The sequence below is a fragment of the Solanum stenotomum genome, chromosome 3, assembly GCF_019186545.1.
Source record: "Solanum stenotomum isolate F172 chromosome 3, ASM1918654v1, whole genome shotgun sequence".
Lineage (NCBI taxonomy): Eukaryota > Viridiplantae > Streptophyta > Magnoliopsida > Solanales > Solanaceae > Solanum > Solanum stenotomum.
In genome coordinates this window covers 14,587,624-14,607,049 of record NC_064284.1, presented here as the reverse complement: position 1 = coordinate 14,607,049, position 19,426 = coordinate 14,587,624, and the positions used below count along the sequence as shown (strand labels likewise).

Here is a 19,426-nt window from a genome sequence, read left to right as displayed (position 1 = left end):
CATGTTGCGGGCATGTGTGATCGACTTTGGTGGTCATTGGGATCAATTTTTACCTTTAGCGGAGTTTGCTTACAATAATAGTTACCATTCGAGCATTGAGATGGCACCATTTGAGGCTTTGTATGGTAGGAGATGTCGATCTCCAATTGGTTGGTTTGATGCATTTGAGGTTAGACCGTGGGGTACAAATCTACTAAGGGAGTCCTTGGACAAGGTTAAGTTGATCCAAGATAAACTTCTCATGGCTCAGAGTAGGCAAAAAAGTTATGCAGATCAGAAGGTTCGTGATTTGGAGTTCATGGTGGGAGAGCGGGTTCTATTGAAGGTTTCACCCATGAAGGGTGTGATGAGATTTGGACAGAAGGGCAAGTTGAGCCCAAGATATATCGGTCCTTTCGAGATTGTGGAGCGTATTGGTGAGGTAGCGTATCAGTTGGCTTTGCCACCTGGTTTATCGAGTGTTCATCCCGTATTTCATATTTTGATGTTGAAAAAGTATCATCAGAGTGGTGCTCGTGTGATTAAATGGGATTCGATGTTACTTGATCAGAATTTGACTTTTGAGGAGGAGCCGGTAATCATTTTGGATAGGCAAATTTGAAAGTTGAGATCGAAAGAGATTGCTTCAGTAAAGGTTCAATGGAAACATCGTCCAGTAGAGGAGGCTACATGGGAGACCGAGTCAGACATGAGGAGTAGATATCCTCAGCTTTTTGAGCGTTCAGGTGAGTTCTTTTCTTTTTCCGTTCGAGGACGAACGTTATTTTAAGTGGTAGGTGATGTAACGAGCCGCTAGGTCGTTTTGAAAACTATAGCTATTTTGACTTTTCTCGTATAAAAATAATTATAAATGGAAATTTTGAACTATTTATTTAATTACTATTATCTGATTGGTAGTTAATAGGTCAACTCTCTCTAAAACTTATTAATGATTTATACCATTAGGTCACATAGGTGATAATAGGTTAGTGGGGTTTTCACGGTTAATACACTCTTATTTTAGAAAAGAAAAGAGGTGGAGGTGGAAACTTACCATAGGCGACCAACGAGAGGAAAAAGAAAACAATAATCATTGCTCAGGTGAAAACAAGCAATTTTCATTCTTTTCAATTCTACATATTGTAGTATGTTGTCAGAGTGCTTTGGATTGTTGTTATTATTATATTGTTATATTGATGGTTGATATCAAAGTGGACAAAAAAACTTTTGCATCTGTTCAAAGTCCTTATAAAGGAATGAAAACTTCTTTTTTTTAAGAAAATTAATTTGTATCAACCTAAAAAAGGCATTTAATGCCCATTAATGGTTCATCATTCTAAGGGTGGGCATTGATCGATGGTTAAGAATTATTTTCATGGAAAACATGTAGTCGGAAGCTGCCAGGTAAAAGAAAATATAATTTAAATTGATATTGTCGTGTGTGTATGTGTTGACGGGTTGGAAATATGTAGAAGTTATTGTTGCCACCAACAAATCGGTGCTAGAAAGATTTCGGCTGGGATTAATCATTAATGGGTATGGATTTGTGTTGATAAGATTTAGGCTGGAAAATAATAATTTAGTTAAAGTTAAAGAAAGCAAATTTTGGAAATTGACACTATACTGTATGCTGGTTTTTTTGGTATGATAAGTTAGTTGTAAATTAGGAGTTGGTTAAGAGATATGAGTGAGTTTGTGGGTCTAGGATAGATATATAATAATATGAGTGTGAACTCGCATGCTTACAATAATTTGCATAATTGGTAGATTGGGAACGTTCCGAAGCTTTGCAAAAAGGAAAGGAAAACTCTTGAGGATCCGTGGCACGTGTTCGGCATTCAAGGTATGTTAAGACTTTAGACTTCGTTGGAGGACGTTTTCCTAATTTAAAGATAAAAAATGGAATAGACAATAGGTAAGGGCGAAAGATGGGGGTCTCGTACCAATGATGTGACAGGCATTGGTACGAGTACTGGTGTTATAAAGGGAAAGTTTATTACTATAGAATGTGAATTTTAATCCGAGAATGCCAAAGCATATGGGCATTAGCTGATATATTATTGACTGATTATTTTGTGTGATTGTGTTCTTATTTGAACCCGTATACTTATGATGGTTGAGGTGGTTATGTATTATGCTGATATTTGATTGATTGAGATGCATCATCATCCCCTTTATTTAAGATTATATTGTGCATATGCATTGACATGAGATTGAGTATAAGTTGGGCACGTGGAGATCGTCCGTGCTGGGGATGGTGAGATGTTAAGATTATATTTTGGGCACGTGGAGATCGTCCGTGCGAAAATTATTTGATTTATGATAGTGCATTGAGATTGTCCGCACAGACACGTGGAGATCGTCTTTGTCGGTATATAGACCTCGCGAGTCCCCATGGGTCATGAACTCTCGATGTATTTTCGAGGAGTATCATGTATATACGATTGAGAGAATACTTGGCATTCTGAGGCATATCATTTCATGGTGTCACATTGCACTGCATCTCATTACATCATTTATTATTGTTGATTATGTGTTTTATTGGTGGTTGTACATTATGTGAAGTTTGATTATTCTTATTTTGATGAAACTCGACCGGTAAGCGTACCATAGACTTGTATAAGTAAAAGACTTATTTTTTATTATTTAAACTCCTGTCACTACTTCTTCGTTGTCGGTCTATGAGATAAACTGGGTACACGTGGTTTCGTACTCATACTACACTTGTTGCACTCTTTTGTGGTGCAGATTCGATTCCAAGTACGAGCACATCTCGGGGAGCTTTTTGAGTCTGAGCTTGGAGTATCTTGGAGTTGTGGTGAGCTGCTTGGCTGTTCTGTGGCCCACACCTCCTTCTACCTTTTATTTATTCTGTTATTTTAGTATTCAGACAGAATATCCTTTATGTTTGGATGTGTCATTTAGTTTAAGACTTGGATCATATTTAGAGGCTCTTGTACTTATGACACAATTTCTTGGGTAGTATTTTAGCTTTCCGCATTTCATATTTATAAGGAACTTAGCGTTGGAAATTTTACTCGTTGTTTACCTTTTACCTCATTAGTTAATCACAATTGGTAAATATGTTGGGTTGGCTTACCTATTCGTTGGGAACATAGGTGTTATCACGACTTGTGAATTTGGGTCGTGACTATTTGGTATCAGAGCTCTAGGTTCACTGGTCTCATGTGTACAAGAGCAATGTCTAGTAGAGTCTTGCGGATCGGTATGATGACGTCCTTACCTATCTTCGAGAGGCTATGTGACATTTAGGAAAATTTCTATTCTTTCATTCATTATCGTGCACACTTTACTTTGTTGAAATTCTAATCTTTATATCTCATTCTCTCAGATAGTTAGGACTCGTACATCTGTAAGTGGTGATCATGAGCCTATTCCTGCGCCTGCTTCTGGAAGCACTATCCGAGGTAGANCGTTGGAAATTTTACTCGTTGTTTACCTTTTACCTCATTAGTTAATCATAATTGGTAAATATGTTGGGTTGGCTTACCTATTCGTTGGGAGCATAGGTGCCATCACGACTTGTGAATTTGGGTCGTGACAGAAAGAAACCCCAAAAGTATTTTATTCTGCACTTTTCGATTTTGAGAGCTAGCTAGGAGACGACCCCAGGTGAGTTCTTGATTGTTTTTCTCAATTCTTAAGGCTAAAGGTAAAGTTTTTAACTCCCCAAATCCATTTTTCGATCCGTAGAATGTAAACTAGTGGGTAATTATCAATGGGGGAGGGTTGTGATCTAGAAATTATGGTGGAAAAAATCCTAATATAGGTATGGGGATCATGGGTTTAACCAAGGATTGATATTATTGTTTATAATCCGGGTTATTAGGTGTTGTTTATTGATCCTCACACTATTATGATTGTTTGTAGACCAAGAACAAACAGAAAGAATCCGGAAAAGGAAGAATCAAGTTTCTTATAGGATTCAAGTTTTGTTTAAGGTAGGTGATGTTTGTGATTTCATGTTGCGTGGTATATGTTTGTTCTTGCTTCATTATGATATATGTATGTATGTGAATGTTGCATTATTGATCACACTAATCGTAAATGAGGATAGACGGATAATTGAATGTCGTGAATCATGATTTGATTGTATGATTATGAGAATGTACTTTGTGATTGTGATTGTTGCTTGTTGAATGGATCAAGTGTTGCGTTCGGACACACTAACTAAGATCGGTTGCCACATACCGACATAAACATTGGAACAGATGTCACAATCCAACACGCTAACTTGAAACGGGTACCACGTACCGGTACACTAACGGTTTGAGTGTGGATTCCATGAGAGGACCATTGACTTGACATAACTGTATATCTTGAGAATTATGAATTGGTACGTTATTTGTAAATAATATTGATATTGTATATGTTCGGTGTATGCATGTTATTATGATGTTGTAATGGCTTAAGTATGTGGCACTTAGTGGGATAGTCGTGTGATTCTACCAGTACACTGTAGTTTTGTACTGATACTGCACCTGCTCTTTCTTTGTTGAATACAGGACATTTTCCGGCAACTATTGACATACCTCGCTTAGAAGACGAGTGATAGTCATCGAATTCAAGGGTGAACCAGTTCTTCCGGGCTGCCATGAGTTCTATTTTCGTTTATGTCCCCATTTCAGACTTAGACTAGTACATTAGGATTTTCTTATGTTTAATTAGGATGTACCCATTTTCTTAAACTTGTTGAACTTTAGATGTTTTGGTACATTGACTTTCAGGTTCTAGGTATTATTCCACATTTGTTTTGATTAGACTTTTGTTTGGAGTTTATGTGAACTCCCTATTTCTTTTCCTTAGCATTTAAACCTGCTTCCGTAACTTTAAATGTCTTAGTTTTGGTTGAGGTTGTTAGTTTGGGTTGTAGTAATGGTTCTCCCACCGGAGGGTTAGTGTGGGTGCCACTCACGACGGTTTGGATCGTGACAAATGCAACTTTTAACCATGGTTATAGTTAGACGGGTTGGGTTATCTATAGAACAGTTAAATGTATGGAACAAATCAAATTCAAATTAAACCCATTAATTAGCGATTGAGACATAATAATTTTTTATATGTACATTGTGAATCACACGTACTCAATGGTCCCGCAAATCTTAATGGTATTTTGGATAAACGCCACATGGCTGCTTAGAGATTTAATGATTTTGGATGTATTTGATATTTTCCCACTGAGCACTTTATCTTCAATCTCACTTCTTGTACGTAGTGTATAAGAATTTTATTTTCTTGAGAAACATCTTTCAAAGAGAATATTTTCTTTCGTAATTATTATACCCTGAACAACCACAAATGTTAATATCAACATTTTGGTTTTTGAGTTGAAATGTTAGAAAGAAAAACAAAGCAGAAATGAGAATTATTAGGCATACAAAAGTACAAAATAGTTAACCAAACAACAATAATTAAGATACCAAAAATGCAAATAATGTTCTAGTCATTCCGCACCAGAGACCTTTCTAATGAGTGCTGAAAGTTTTAGATAACTTTTATATGTACTTCAGTCATTAATTTTTTCTTGGTTTTAATAACCTTAGTTTAAAATGTTTGAAGTTTATCATTGTTAAGGCTACAATTTTTTGTCAAAAATGTTTGAAGTTAGCTCGTCTTCGCAACAAGGTAAGTTCTGTAAAATGCTTGAAATTTTGTCTTTATCTAATATAAAACTTCAGTAAAAATTGTCTGAATTTTTTTTTATGATGACCTTCACAAAGGCACACCTTAGACAAAAATGTTTATAGATCTAGGTTTTAAATTGTAAAATTTCTGCTCCATATTAGTTGTTTATTTTTTTTTAAAAATAATTTACTCATAACCTTTTTTTAAAAAAACTTTACAAACTTATTTACACTTTTTAAAAAGAATTAATTATTATAAGGTTAAAAAGAGAAAATAAGAATAATTAATTCACTTTTAATTTTATAAATTGACAAATAATTTGAGAAAAGTGGTTTTAAAATATGAACAACTAATATTGAATGAAGGGATCCTAGTAAAGTTAAGCTATAACACCTAATTAGTTTTACTTATCATATGTTTGTGTTAGGGTTTTGCTTTGATTTTCTTACCTTATTTGAATTTTACTTTTTCCTAAAAGAAAAGACAAAACATCACCATAAATGTTTTTACTTTTTCTGAAAGGAAAATATAATTTTCTTCTATATTTGGGTTATTTCTTCCTTAGAGGAAATGCTTGGAATCCTATAAATCGAAGACCTCTCCTCTCATATCAAGAACAATAAGAGCATCCACAATGTAGGGGAGATTTTCTCATAAACATATTTATGATTTTTTAATATTAGTTTTCAATATGTATGTCGCTTTACCAAACCATATTAATAATGTCTTTAGTATTTTCTTTATTTGTCGTCTGATTTCTCAACCATATGATTTGCAATTATATTTTTGTTTATTATCAATTCTCATTGTGAATGTTTTTTTTTTTGATTTCCCATCCGGTGTCCGGAGCCCACATTGAAGCTCCGACTAAATCTAGATCACGCTCTGCAGGGCCCATTTGGGGTGGGAGCAAATTCGTTCAACCTCATAGTTACTGACATTGTAAAATTAATTCAATGTTTTTTTTTTTGTTTTCCACCCGGTGTTCAGAGCTCACATTGGAGCTCCGACTAAATCTGGATTGTGCTCTGCAGGGTCCATTCGGGGGTGGCGCTTCCAACAGGATTTTCTCCATACCCAGGGCTCGAATCCGAGATCTCTGATTAAGGGTGAAGCACTCCCACCAGTGCACCACAACCCATGTTGGTTAATTCAATGTTAATTGTATGTACTATGGACGAACCCTAAATTACATAAACTGAAACAAAGGATTATACAATAAATTATTTTAGTGCTAAAAACAGCGTAAAAATTGAGGGATATCGTATCTTTTTGGCCTAAAAGATATTTGAATACATCACCATTGAAGATAGATACCAACAGACTAACAACCAAGTTATTTTCATTTTTGTCATGTAATCTTAGCTAGTTAAAGGCCAAAAATGAATATTAATGTCTTGAAGGGACCGCATGTGTTACTATCCCATAACTAAAACGTGCCAAACAAATATGTCAAATTATTTGGAGTTTGGAGCCAAAAGGACAAAAAAAATTGTCAAAAATTTCAAAAGGGCAACAAAATTGATTTTATAACCAAAAGGGCAACATTGCAACGCCCAAACTAACGCCGTTGAAATCAGGGTACAGTTTACAAGGCACAGCCGTCTTGAGTCCTACAAGACGCTGAGAGCGTGCGCCTTGTGAGGTGCATCGAGTGTGTGCTTCTCCTTAAATTAAAAAAAAGAAAGAAATTCATTTCATTTGAGTAGTAGGTTTCTGCCACCTTGTCTACTTCTACAGTTTTTGTCGCCTGAAGATGTCCTATACTCAACAAAGAACGAGCAAGTGCAGTATCACAAATCACAGTGTACTGGTAGGATCACGCGGCTATTCCAATAAGGGAAATACAAGCAAGTAGTTACAACATAGTAAACACACATATACAAAATGTATCATTCAATTATCATTTAGGAACAACATACAATTTCCCGATATCAATGATAGGTAAACATGAACGTAATAATCACTAGTGGTCCTCTCGTGGAACCCACACCCAAATTGTTAGTGTGTCGGAACGTGACACCCGCTACAATATACATGTGTCGGAACGTGAAATCCGGTTCAATATATATTTCGAAACGTGACACCCGATCCAATGTATGTGTCAAAACTTGACACCCGATCCAATTAGCACAACCACAATCACAATCACCCATAATGAACAGTGCACATAGTCACACGGTCAAGTAACAAGTTCATGGCATGTAATGGTTCGCACATAATCATTTCATTAGATTCGATTCACATTTTCCAATTCACATACATGCATGCATACAATGAAGCAATTAGCCGGCATATATCACACAAACAGGAAATTGAATCATCAGCTACTTTGAAATCAAGCCTGAATACTCCTAAGACATGTGTGCCTTTCCTTTTTGGAGTCTTTCAGCTCGTTCTTGATCTAAAACAATCAATTAATGCAAGGATCACTAAACAATGTCTAATTTACCTGGATAATAACAAAATTATTAACCCAAGAACAAACCCATGATCCTAATGTTCAACCATGGCTTTTCCCCACCATTAACTTCAGGCCAAACCCCCCTTCCCCCCAACGATGATTACCCAAGATTCTAAGTTCTAAGAATCGAAATATGGATTACAGGAGTAATAATCTTACCTTTAGCACTAGAAATCGTGGAAAACTGTCAAGAAACTGCCCTGGTTGTCCCTTAGCTCTCAATAACGAAGTTTGCAGAAAAATAACAAATTTGGGGTTTTTCTCCGACTTAATTCGCGACTGGCCCGCCATGGCACACCCCATCCCGCCACAGCGTCCCCGCCCTGACGGGAATAATCCTGTCCCCGTGGCTTTCACAGAGACAGAAGCTCAGAATTTGAGTACCAAGCTCCCATTTCACAACACACCTTAAACCTGGATGTTTTAAAACTATCATTTCACGCCAAGATCAGTTTCGGGAGTTCTACTCACCCGAATTCGATTCTGTAGAGTCGTACATGCTCCTTAACATCTTGGCTATCCACTCATGTGATCCAATTCTTAATTAAATCCACATTCATTACCAGATTTCCCTAGACCTCACCTGACTTGGATTTCGTCCAAGTCTGGCCTAGGGTAGAAATTTCCAAGTCACCAATCAGAAGTTTTCTGGCCCAAATTCTTTCCTCATTGGCTTTTCTATAACGACAGAAATAGGTCATTACACAAGGCAATGATTTTTTTTTTAATTTACAGCCATGTCATGAATTTCCTGCGCCTTACAAGGCGCAAGTCGTCTGCATCTTGTAAGACGCAAGGCGGCTGCGCCTTGTAAGGCGCATTGCGGCTGCTACCCTAATTTGGACGACGTTAATTTGATCGTTACAAAGTTATCCTTTTGGTTCTAAAATTAATTTTGTTGTCCTTTTGAATGTTTTGACAAATTTTGTTGCCCTTTCGGCTCCGGACTCCCCTCCTCTGTCTTCTAGGGGTGGGTGGGCAAATTAATTTATTTTGTTTACTAAATAGACTTTAAAATATATATTTTTAATTAGGTGTTTGTTATATCATCAACAAATGTATTAAACTCTTCTTTAAGGTTTTTGTTGGTTGTCAAAAAGGTGACAAAATTATATAACAAAATCCTACTACAAATATTTAAAATGGACAAAATCTACCGAAGGTTTATATGTGTGTGGATTATATAGATTACCCAATCCGTTTATTCGCATCCTAAATTGGACTGCACCAATATAAAAATATCACTTTCATATTGATTAATGTATTTATTGCTCCATGTATTATTGGCCTAAATGATACTAATGTAATTGTCCATAACTAAAACATGCCAATGAAGTAGGATTTGAAAAAAAGAAACGTAGTTGTCATGCAAGCAAACCAATTTGCTATGTACCCTTTTATTATTTTTGCAGCTATCAAGAATGCAAGGCTAGATTTGAGAATTTCAACAAAATATTAATAAAATAACATATCCTCCATGCCCTAACGAGTAGGGATATTGGAAAATTGTTGTACAAATAAATTTCTACAACAATAAACAATGAGACTTCTACGTCAATTCAATATACAATAAAATTTACTTCTAGTCAAACCAACATACAATACACATTTGCATCCATTACAATAGTGTTTCTTATTTTTTTAAGATTTCCCCCTTTGAACCAAATTTAAGTCTACTGGGCATGACTAATCAAAATTAATATGCAATTGATTAAACATCTTATGAATGAAATTCACATCACGTAATCAATAACAATGCATATTACAATTTGGACTTAAGTGGTCCGAAAATCAACTCTAATAACAGACCAATAATGAATCGGTACCGCTTGGGATTATCCATAAGTAATATATACATACCACTTATTAATTAAAACTTATTTGAATCAATAGTTTGGAAGCAGAAATTAATAAATAAAGAACCTAGCTTTTTTATTCATAATAAGCATTAATTAATATTACATAGAGTGGAATAGAAGCATGATCCACATTATTTTAGAAAGCGATCGAGCTAGGTTATAATATAATAAGCATAGATAATTAACTAACTATGCATCATTCTTGTTTACTTTGCTAAAGCGAAAGGGATAAGGCTTGTTATTGAGAGCCAGACGGGTGTATCCCTTATCTTCGTACAATCCGACATCTGCACAATCAAAGTTACATGTTGGACAAATATATTTACTAGGACAATACCTTAACTTGTAAGAATGAGGTCTCCCCGTCTCATATTTCTCAATTTTGAACCAGTTCTTTAAGGTATTAGGTCCTGGAATTCCTAAGGTACCACCAGTTATAACAAACCTAGGTGGTGGCCCTAGCATGTAATCACCAGCTTGCCAAACAGTTTCGTTAAAACATGACTTAGTTGTAGAAGAAGTTGAGAACATTATACTAACATCTTGGTCTTCATAAACGAATTGACTTCCAAGTTGCATAGTATAAAACAACACGGGTGTGCTGTGATCAAAATCACCAGAACTGTCAAGCAAAACGTCATTTGGGCATTCGGTACGGTTATCAATATCAGCTAAGTATACGCTTCCACCGCCATCGAGAGTACTGATAATGGAGTACTCCTCGTCTATCTTGAGATATTCGCCGTCCATGTCCAGCACGGGAGGGAATACAATATTCCCATTATTATCAGAAATGGAAAATTCATGAGAAAAGGCAACCAAAGAGAGGGTAGTTGAAAGCAACAGGAAACTCAATATATTAATCGACTTCATCTTTCTTTCTGTATTTTGCTTCCTATTAATCTATCTCCAATTTATAGATGCATGGCTTCATTTGCACGTTTTTTGTTACATGAATAATAGTATCTAGATACATAGGGGAGGGATGTATTAGAGAGGGGATAAGACATATAGATACATAAGGGAGGGATGTATTAGAGAGGGAATATAACATCCAGATACATACGGGAGCTATGTATCCAAGAGGGGAGGGATGTATTCGAGAGGGAAGGGATGTATCATCGAGGGGGACAGAGAAGTATCAGCAAGAGGGGAGTCATGTATCCAAGATGGGATTTTTGAATTTTTTTCAAATGGTAGGAAATTTTAGAGATTATGGTAAAATAAGATGTGTATTTAGATAATTTTTCCTAATTATAATACATTTTCATACATTTTTCGAACTTGGGTCTCGAGTTCCTTTGTGTATTTTGTTTATGATTAGGAGGCGGCTATTGGTATACTATAGGTCTAGGTTTTAAATTGTAAAATTTTTTCTCCATTTGTTTATTTTTTAAAAAAAAATAATTTACACTCTTGTTATTTTGTTTTTTTTAAAAAAAAAAAAAAATTTACAAACTTGTTTACACTTTTTAAAAAAAATTAATTGTAAAGTTAAAATGAGAAAAAACTTAATTAATTCTCTTTTGATTTTACAAATTGACAAAAAAGTTAAGATAACTATTTTTATAATATGATCAACTAATATTGAATGAATGATCAACATGGGTTGTGGTGTAGTTCTAGGACTAGTCAATTCTTAATCAGAGGTCTCGAGTTTGTGCCCGGATATGGAGAAAGTCTTGTTAGGAATTCTACACCCAATGAACATTGTTGTGCGTAATTCAGATTTAATCTCAAATTTTCCATTCTTATCATCAACTCTAGTTGCAGTTGCTCTGTTGCAGGCCAATAATGGATATATTTTAATGTGCCGACAGGACCATTAGAGACTAGCCATCACTAAAACGTGTTAACGAAGTAGGATGGTTAGTTGAACAAATACTTATAGTAAATTTAATTTAAACTTGTTATAATTGAATATATGAATAAATGATAAAGGGTTAAATCCTTTTATGAGATGCAGTCCAAATTTAAAGAAATTCTAATTTTATGCATGTTTTCAATTAGTGTCCATTACATAGATAAGTTTTCAATACACCTCAATAAAACCTCAAATCTGTTCAATTTGTTCTAATCGAGACTCATGAGCATGACTAAAAAGAGGTGATATATTTCATACGATTAGCTTAAAATACGGTGATGAAAAATGTTATAATAATCTGGCCTGGAAATTAGTGGAAAAAAAAGGATGAAATCAAGAAGAACATTCATAAAAGAAGAAGAGAATAGGTATTCAATATCAAAGCTTGACAGAATAATGTATAACCTTATAACTATTAAGATGATTATTTAACTACATAAATAACTCTTATAATTTATTGTGTAAAAAATTCACCAATTTATTGTTGCTTCAAAATTACTCCAAATCAACTTTTTATCCATAACTAAAATATGCCAATGAAGTTACGATTAAAAAAAAGGAAAAGTAGTTGTCATGCAAGCAAATCAATTGGCTAGATTTGAAAATTCCAAAACATCCCATAATAGAATATAATTGAGTCTGGAATCAAAAGGGCAACAAAATTTTTTGAAAATTCCAAAAGGGCAACTCAATTAATTATGAAACCAAAAGGGCAACAATTTGTAACGGCGTCTAAATCAGTGTTTTAAAAACGAGGCACAAAAACCCATGAGCCTTACAAGGCTCAGCAACTTTTAGCCTTGTAAGGCTTAGCTGACTTGAGCCTTACAAGGGTCAAGGCTGTCAGCGCCTTGCAGGCAATTTTAAAATAAAATAAAAAAAAATTCGTTTTATTTTCTTGAGTTGTTATTAATTTATTTGTCCCTAGTTATTTTCATTCCCTTGCAAACATAAGTGGAAAAATATTTAATGTAAGTTGTCGTCTACTTTTTAGAATTTTGTACACTAATTATATGATAAGTTAGAAACTTCTTGCTAGATACATGAGAACAAACGAGAGAATTAACAAGAAAAAGAAAAATAAAAAGAATGATAAAAAAATAGTTAAAAAATACTAAAAAGATGATTTATTTATTTATTTATTTTGTGATTGATTTCTAATATGATAGATTATATCATATATTTGTAGGGGCAATACTATCTAATTGCTATAAGAAATGTACCATAGGTAATATTATACCTTTCAACAATGACAAAAAAATAGAATATTAATTAGAAATTGACAAACAGATACACACATATAAAAGAGTGGAAGAGTTTTATAATATTAATTTGATTATCATTGTAGTCATCACTAAAAAAATATATGATAATAACTATTCAAAAGATAACTCCTTCTTTAATGTGAAAAATAAGATAGATAATATTTGCTAAATAATTATAAGTTAAATATATATTAATCACAAATGCACTTTTATTATAGCATAACTATAAAATAACTTTGAACATTTTTTCTTCATTCTTTTCATTAAATAATTTATTTATTAATTAAATTTTTTAAAAATACTAAAAAGACGGTTTACTTATTTATTTTGTGATTGATGTCTAATATGATAGACCATATAATATATTTTTAGGGATAACAATATCTAATAGCTATGAGAAATGTACCATAGGTAAAATTTAACCTTTCAACAATGACAAAAAAATTTAGAATATTAATTAGAAATTAACAAACAGATACACACAAAAACAAAAACAAAAATGTGATACTTTTCATCTTCATTCATTCGCATAATAACAATGTTAGTAGATATCTAATCAAAATAAAATTTAAAAAAATACAATAATATTAATTGAAATCAAAACAATACATTAATGAATCTTCAAAATATTTGGAAACCATTGAAACTTTTATACTAATATGACCATCTCTTTTGATGAATCTTCCAAGATAATTAAGTTTTCTTCTTCATTTTGATGAAGTTGTACCAAACTAATGTGAACATCTCTATGATGAATTTTTGAAGAATATATATATGATTTTTATCAAAGTGAAGACCATATCATGTCATTATTAAGTACATGAAAGATGAAAGAAAAAGAAAGAATGAAAAAATGGAAATGGACATTGAACATCTCTAAAGATGATTGTTATTTATAGATTGGGTAAATCATAACAATAGTTAGAAAGAAGTTGAAAAGGCATATTATTTAAGTAGAGAAGATAAATAGTGTTTTATTTAAAAAAATATAATTTAAACTGGTTTTAGAGTCGCCACTTAATTTTTAAGAAAGATCAAGAAAACTATTGTTTTCAAAAGATTAAAACAGAAATCTAATGAAAACTTAAAAGGGGTTCGGGGTTCTTATTAGCATTTCGGGAAGGGATTCAAAGCACCCTAAATGCCCGCTAACACGCGATTATCCGGCAATTAACTAATTTGACCAAATTTATTTGACTTAACTTGAATTGAGCAATTTTATAGCTCTGGACCATTTTAAGGGAGAAAAGGGGAAATATTAAGACACTATATCCATTTAAATATTTTTGAAGAAAATTAAGTTTTAAGGTGAAGGAAAATGAGTTCTTAATTAGTCGATTTTTAAAAGATTGGTTCAGAATAGCTGTCTGTCGGGAAAATTAAATCATAATAACCTTAAGATTAACAACAAGTAATGACAGGTAAACAAATATAAAATGATAAGCAAAGAGGGAAATTTGGGCCCAAGTCTAGTTTCCTGTCCGCCTAGACCAGTACTTGGGCCTATTTTCGTTTTGGGTCTTTGGCCCAATTTTTCGCCACCTTTGTACCTGTCCTAGACTAAATTGACTTCTATTTCTTTGAGCCTTAGACCCATTTTCCACCTGTCCTAAATTCTAACGAGATGATAATAAATAAAATGACAAAGGCTTAGGCCCAAAGTAACAAAATACAATCTTGAAAATAAAAGTGGGCCTTTGGCCCCCCTTTTTCATTTCTCGTCTCTATCGGCGCCGATTCCTGTTTGTCAATTTTTTGAGGGACCTGTTCTTCGATGTTATAGCCGGCTGACTCGAATAAGGAGGAATTTGAGCCTTTACGGCTTTCCCGAAATGTAGGAAGAAGATAGGAGTTCATAGTGAACTCGGACAGATTTCACATGCATAAAAATGTAAGCATTGTAAGAGCCAATTTGAGTCATAGTGAGTCATAAAATACCGTTACTGTTAATCGGCATATAAATCAAGTATCCCCATAAAAGAAACAAATGAGCTCATAAAATAAAAAAATAAAAAAAAATAAAATAAAATAAAATAAATAAATAAAAAAAGAAAAAAAAAACAACTTACAAAAATGACGATAATTTTAGGGTTATTAAATTTGTATAGCTATAAATATGATATTTACTAAAAATGACTGTAGTTTATGTCATAATCTTGCTATATAAAGTATCACTAATTTTTTAGTTTTAATTGTAATGCACTAAGTAAGGTGATTTTTTATTCATCATAAGCATTAATATTACATTGAAGTATGATCCACATTATTTTAGAAAGCTAGGTTATAATATAATAAGCATAGATAATTAACTAACTATGTATCATTCTTGTTTACTTTGCTAAAGCCAAAAGGACAAGGCTTGCTGTTGAGAGCCAGACGGTTGTATCCCCTATTTTGGTACAATCCGACATCTGCACAATCAACATGGCATGTTGGACACATATATTTACTAGGACAATACCTTAACTTGTAAGAATGAGGTCTCATATTTCTCAATTTTGAACCAGTTCTTTAAGGTATTAGGTCCTGGAATTCCTAAGGTACCACCAGTTATAACAAACCTAGGTGGTGGATGTATCGGCCCTAGCATGTAATAACCAGCTTTGAAGTTTGGCCTTATTCATTATTAGTATAATTTACATAATTACAACTTGCAAACTTTAAAATACAATTTTTACCCACCTCAACATATAATTATTAGTATAATTTATATAATCTCATAGTGCCAATAGTTAATTACATTATTTTCCTACACTTTTCTAAATTAANGACAAAACAGTTAAGATAACTATATTTATAATGTGATCAACTAATATTGAATGAATGACCAACATGAGTTGTTGTGTAGTTCTGGGACTGATCCATACTTAATCAGAGGTCTCGAGTTTATGTCAGAATATGGAGAAAGTCTTGTTAGAAATACTACAGTCAATGAACATTGCAGTGCGTAATTCAGATTTAGTCCCAAATTTTCCATTCTTATCATCAACTGATAACTCTAGTTGCAGTTGCAGTATTGCAGGCCAATAATGGATATGTTCTAATGTGCCGACGGGACCATTAGAGACTAGCCATAACTAAATTAGAGTATTATATTGTAAACAACTATGTAGTTTAATTTTGAAATCTACAAGTGTCTATATATATATATATATATATATATATATATATATATTGTAGAGTCTAAATAATTAAAAAATTTAAAATTATAGGTACAAAATTATTTTTTATTTATCCAAACCATTTAATTAGAGAGGCGTTACCAATTTTAGAAAGGAAAATAAATAAAAGATTCAAACTTTTAGGGTGTGTTTGGTATGAAGGAAAATGTTTTCCTAGAAAATATTTTCCTGAAAAACAAGTAGATTTTTGACTTATTTTCTCATGTTTGGTTGGTGAGTAGAAAATATTCTATTTAATCAATCTATGTTTATTTATATATATATATATATAGTACCTTCTTTTTTTTTTATAACTTTGATGCAAAAATATTTATTTATATATATAGGCTATAGCTATAAGATTTTGTTTTCAAATATTTTTATTATGGTTATGGGTCCTATCTTCATCCCCCACTGTCAAAGTTTGCGTCAAACAACTATATATTTATTTATTTTTTTTGTTTTTTTTCTTGTAAATTCCAAATTCAACTTAAAAATAATAATTAAATATTCCATTGCAAAACTACATAAAGTTCCCAGTTTTATTTTCTCAATTTTTATTGTAGTAAAAAAGTTGAGAAATTAACATTGTCAATTTAATTTTTGTAGTTAAGAAATTTTATGATTTCGTGGATAGTCATAAGTTCGAACTTTTTGAAATCTTTTCAAATGGAGGAAATTTTAGAGATTATGATAAAATAAGATGTGTATTTAGGTAAATTTTTCTAATTAGAATACATTTTCATGCCTTTTTCGTACTTGAGTCTCGAATTCCTTTGTGTATTTTGTTTATGATTAGGAGACGGCTATTGGTATACTATAGGACTAAATCTTTGCGTAATTCAGATTTAGTCCCAAATTTTCCATTCTTATCATCAACTCTAGTTGCAGTTGCAGTATTACAGCCAATAATGGATATGTTCTAATGGGGTTGAGGGTGGGGTGAAAAAATAAAAAATTGAAGTTGAAAATATTTTTTAAAAAATAAGCTTTAAATTTTTATTTTTTTTTAAAAAAAATTGTAATTTGAAGTTGGAGGAGAGTCTTGGAAAATGTTTTCCTTAACTTTTTAAGGAAAGTCATTTTCCTTAAATTTGAGGAAAATGAGTTGATTTGGAAAATATTTTCCAAAACTTGTAACCCAACAAAACATGAAAAAATTGGAAAATATTTTCATTCATACCAAACACACCCTAATTAGCTTCACTTAGAGAGGTGCGCTCAATCATCATCGCACGACATTATATGATACTTCAAGTGTGGGTTCACACATCTATGTTTAAATATTTTATAAAAAATATACTACTACTATATATGATTTCAGGAAGGAAACATATATTCATGTGAACCCGATGACCCCCTCTTGAATACGTCTCTTGATATTCACCCTTCAATATAGATAACAGGCGAACAACCACAAATGAATATTAATGGCCCAACGAGACTGCACATGCATGAGATTATCCCGTGACTAAAACATGCGACTGACAAACTTTAGTTGTCGACATAATTCATTTAGATATTTAAATTTAAATATGTACCTATTGAATATTCATCTTTAATCAAAGATCTCGAGTTTATATATGTCGACATAATTCATTGAGACATTTAGATTTTCGAATACATCATTGGACTTCCTGATACATCAATAAACATCTAGATTCATAGGGGAGAGATGTATTAGAGAGGGGATAAGACATCCAGATACATAGGGGAGAGATGTATCTGAGAGGGGATAGGACATCCAGATACATACGGAAGCGATGTATCCGAGAGGGAGGGATGTATTCGAGAGGGAAGGTATGTATCAGAGAGGGGGATAGGGATGTATCAGTGAGAGGGAAGTGATGTATCCAAGATGGATTTTGAAATATTTTCAAATGGAGAAAATTTTAGAGATTATGATAAAATAAGATGTGTATTTAAGTAATTTTTCCTAATTAGAATACATTTTCATGCCTTTTTCGTACTTGGGTCTCGAATTCCTCTGTGTATTTTGTTTATGATTAGGAGGCGGCCATTGGTATACTATAGGTCTAGGTTTTAAATTATAAAAAATTTGCTCCATTTGTTTATTTTTTAAAAAAAATAATTTACACTCTTGTTATTTTGTTTTTTTAAAAAAAAAAATAAAACTTTACAAACTTGTTTACAATTTCTAAAAAAAATAATTGTAAAGTAAAAATGATAATTTTTTTAATTAATTCTCTTTTGATTTTATAAATTGACAAAAAAGTTAAGATAACTATATTTATAATGTGATCAACTATTATTGAATGAATGACCAATGAGGAATGTGACACTCTTAAAAAGTCTAGAGAAGTGAACACCCTAAACTTAATGAGAATTTAGGTGTATATTTTAATCATGTGGTCAAACAAGGGTGTATTTAAGTTTAGTTAAGTAGAGAGTCGTTTTTAAGACTATCAATAGTTCGGAAACGAAACTAATAATTCATGTCAAGTTTAGGAGTGTTTTCAATATTTTTATCTAGTATCTATTCTCAGCTTTTAAATTTGAGTGTTAATAAACAATATCATGTACTCTCATTTTTTAAATTCTTTCACTACAAAAAAAACAGTGTTTAGCGACGGATATTAGCGACAAATTAATTTCCGTCACTATATAACAACGGATTAGCAACGAAGTAGCCATTTCGTTGCAAAAATTACAAATAATTTTTTGAGTTATAATATAGTGACGGATTGGCGACGAAATATGTTTTTTGTCGCTAAGAAATAGCGGGAAACTTTGGCGCCCTAATTTTCGCTACGGATTTTGCAACAAAGTAGGTGTTACGAATTTATTAATATTCCGCGACGGAATTAGTGACGAAAAATCGTTGCTAAAATTATAAATATATTTTTATGAAATTTAAATTATGTAGTGACGGAATTATCCGTCGCTAAAATTTAATGTAAATAATTATATTTATTTAGTAGCAACGGATGTCATAATCCGTCGCTAAGTTTGTTGCAATTTTTTTAACCAAGTCATCAGTCCATAGAAAACACAAAAAGGAAACAAAAAATTACTATCCGTAAAAAATAGGGTTTTCTCTTAGTGAAAGCTCCCATCTAGCTGAAGCTCAGGTGAAAGCTCTTGGTGAAAACTTTGTATCAGGTGAAAGATCTTGGTGAAAGCTTTGTATCAGGTAAAATTTCTCTTAGTGAAAGCTCCGTCTCCTT

General features: G+C 32.7%; 1 protein-coding gene across 1 annotated transcript; it reads right to left on the bottom strand.

Annotated features, from left to right (window-relative positions):
- Positions 1-10,137: 10,137 nt before the first annotated feature.
- On the bottom strand, positions 10,138-10,821 carry LOC125858715 (miraculin-like). The gene has a single exon (XM_049538532.1). The coding sequence runs from the start codon at positions 10,819-10,821 to the stop codon at positions 10,138-10,140; it is 684 nt and encodes a 227-aa protein (XP_049394489.1).
- Positions 10,822-19,426: the final 8,605 nt, after the last annotated feature.

Excerpts from the sequence above, each read along its gene's own strand:
- LOC125858715 (XM_049538532.1), bottom strand. The coding sequence starts at position 10,821 with ATGAAGTCGATTAATATATTGAGTTTCCTGTTGCTTTCAACTACCCTC.